A 2,685-nucleotide genomic window follows, 5' to 3' on the forward strand; every position below is an offset into this window, starting at 1 on the left:
GGTTCTTGGTCTGAGATGAAATACTTTGATGAATCAAGTAACAAAAGCTAGTTGAGTAAATAGCATCACCATTAACTCTCTGTGGTTCACCTCCTCATCAAAAGAATTCAGATTAAAGAACAAACCTCATTCAGATTAAAGAAGAAACTTTACCTCCTCCGAGGACTGCGGCTTCTTCTAGGACTGCGGCGTCTAGACGGGCTACGGCTCCTCCGAGGACTACGACTCCTCCTAGGACTACGGCTCCTTGACCTTCGTGACTTTGGTGGTGGTTCCACAACTCTTCCTTTGGAACTGACACAATCAATACAAACTAATCAAAATACAACAACAGATGCATCTTTTACTTCAGAGAGGTTCCAATTCCTCAAACTACGGAAATGGTCTCTCGAGAGGAAACATTCATAGTGAACTCCCGTAAATCAAGAGTAACTAGCATATAAGATTATAGGTAAAAATCTTTCTAGTTTCTACAAGTATACCGCAATAAAAACAGCAAGTAAAACAAGAAACTTGACTCAATCATTGCCAAAGAGAGAAGAAGCTTACATCTTCTCAGCATTAGGGCCATATTTCGCAAACTGAACAGTTATTTCCCGGCCATCAACAACTCTTCCTGAAACAAAAAGTCATGTTAAATCCAGCCACCTAATAGCATAAAACTCATATAACAACAAACAAAGAATACAAAGATTTGGATAAGTTACCATCAAGCCTTTCCACTGCTTTGTGAGCTTCATCTTTATACTTGTACCGAACAAACGCAAAACCACGAGAATCACCAGTCCTAAACAAAATTAACACATACAATAAGCATCCGTTTCAAAACTCGAACTGATTAATTCAATATAATCAGAAACAAAGAAACCCTAATTTCTCAGAAAGAAGAGAGAAGAGAAGAAATCGGAACCTTCGATCTCTGGGGATAAAGACATCAACGACCTTGCCATACTTTGCGAATAGAGGATAGAGATCATCCGCAGTCGTACCTACACATAAAAAAGAACAAACCCTAACCTCTTTAGAAACCCAGTTCGTTCACAAGTGACCATCAACATATATTGTAACGAGGTTGAGAGAAAGAGGGATTGAGCGATTACGGAAAGTGATGTTAAGGACGAGGAGTGAGTAGGTGTCACTGATATCCGGTGGACCTGACCTCCCGAAGTGCGACATGGTTTTCCCGCCGGCGGAGTGAGAAAGAGCGAGAGAAGAAGAGCGACAAGTGAAAAAAATTAGGTTAAAAAAATGGAATCTACTCAATACGAGGGGGACTTTTTAATTTGCCCCTTACGATATTGTTAATTACATTTTCACCCTTAAGGAGCGTTACAAATCGAACCGGATGGTACCGACTTCTCATTCGTACCGGTTTAACTGCGACTAGTAATTAGATCAAATCGCGTTCTGTGATTAAATCGATCGTGCTACATACAGTATTGATAAGCGATTGGAATGGTTGAGACGCAATTTTTTTAATCTGAAACCCTTTTTAAAAAAAAGCATGTGTTTTTAGTACATTCAACCAAATTCATAAGAAAACTATCTAAGTAGAAGACTCTTTGAAATTGGTTTAGTGATAACCAATCGGAGCTGCTGCTTCTCGCAATTCTTTTCCTTGGTTGCGAATGTCCTGCAAACAACTCACGATATTAACATTTCATAACACACATCCACGTATATATAATATATGAGACTCATTGATTTTCAAAACCACTAATTTGTAACCACGCATTAAATCTAAACCATGTGGTTTGACTCTACTAGCTAGTTAGATCGTTTGTTGTTTTAGACTTACTGAAGCAAAATGGTTGACATCTCGATGATGAGCTTCATCAGCACGAATGACAGTAACAACATCTTTCAACGTAGCATCTTTAGGCAATCTCCAATAATCAATAGCAATGGCGGGCGCGGCAACATTCTCGATCTTGCCATCATCGATATCTTTAAGAAACTCGGTGTAAGAATGTATAGCTTCTTCTTCTAAATATCCAACAATCCGATGAGCTAATCGCGGCGAAATCACGTAACAAACGAGAAAAGAGTTGAAGAAAACCCCTTGCACAAGCATCACTAGAAGACGTTCATACCATTTGGGTTTGACTAACTCCATCATCGTCATTAGATGCATCCTCTCGTTCTCTGCTTCTTCGAGTAATGCTTTGATCCAACCGCCACTATGTTCGAATTTTCGGATTGATTTTAGGTGGAGTAGCATTCCTCCAACCATTCCTGGTACTGCAGCTACTGTCTCTAGCATCATTGCTCTGCAACCATATCGTCTCTGCTGACCAAACAACATATATATAGTTAACATTAAGGGATAAAAATGTAAGACATTTGAACGTGACTTGAAACCGTGAATCCATACAATGATGATTCAAACGTGCATGTGAACTATGGTGGGAAAAATAAGTTCATACATAATTACAAATAAAATTAACCAAACCATAATAACGAAAACAACCAATGAAAAGGATATGAAACGTTTTATTTTGGACCAGGGTCATGCCTGAAAAAATATATCGGTGGGAATACGGAGGAGCTTGACAATCCGGTAAGCGATTTTGTCGGCGATATTCTTGGGAACGTAGTGCTTTTTCAAATCTATCGACAAATCTGCTCGACAAGACTCCCATGGCTGTTCAAAATATACATACATATTTTTTTTTTTTTTTTTTG

The 2,685-nt window shown here is 38.8% G+C and overlaps 2 protein-coding genes across 2 annotated transcripts in view; both read right to left on the reverse strand.

Moving 5' to 3' along the window:
* On the reverse strand, positions 128-1,242 carry LOC104762573 (serine/arginine-rich splicing factor SC35). Its single transcript, XM_010485888.2, has 5 exons — positions 1,101-1,242; positions 911-989; positions 708-787; positions 550-616; positions 128-294 (listed from the first exon to the last, which is right to left on the reverse strand). Exons 1-5 carry the CDS (start codon positions 1,174-1,176, stop codon positions 150-152), a joined length of 447 nt encoding a protein of 148 aa, XP_010484190.1. The 5' UTR covers positions 1,177-1,242; the 3' UTR covers positions 128-149.
* LOC104762574 (ubiquinol oxidase 2, mitochondrial-like) overlaps positions 1,443-2,685 on the reverse strand; it is a 2,423-nt gene continuing 1,180 nt past the window's right edge. The window contains exons 3-5 of the mRNA XM_010485889.2: positions 2,516-2,685; positions 1,799-2,287; positions 1,443-1,633 (exon numbers count right to left, since the gene is read on the reverse strand). The exon at positions 2,516-2,685 is cut by the window's right edge and continues 1 nt beyond it. Of these exons, the coding sequence (XP_010484191.1) occupies positions 1,574-1,633; positions 1,799-2,287; positions 2,516-2,685 (719 nt within the window). The 3' untranslated portion in view covers positions 1,443-1,573. The remainder of the gene's footprint in view (positions 1,634-1,798; positions 2,288-2,515) is intronic.

This window comes from Camelina sativa, chromosome 18 (assembly GCF_000633955.1).
Source record: "Camelina sativa cultivar DH55 chromosome 18, Cs, whole genome shotgun sequence".
Taxonomy (NCBI): domain Eukaryota; kingdom Viridiplantae; phylum Streptophyta; class Magnoliopsida; order Brassicales; family Brassicaceae; genus Camelina; species Camelina sativa.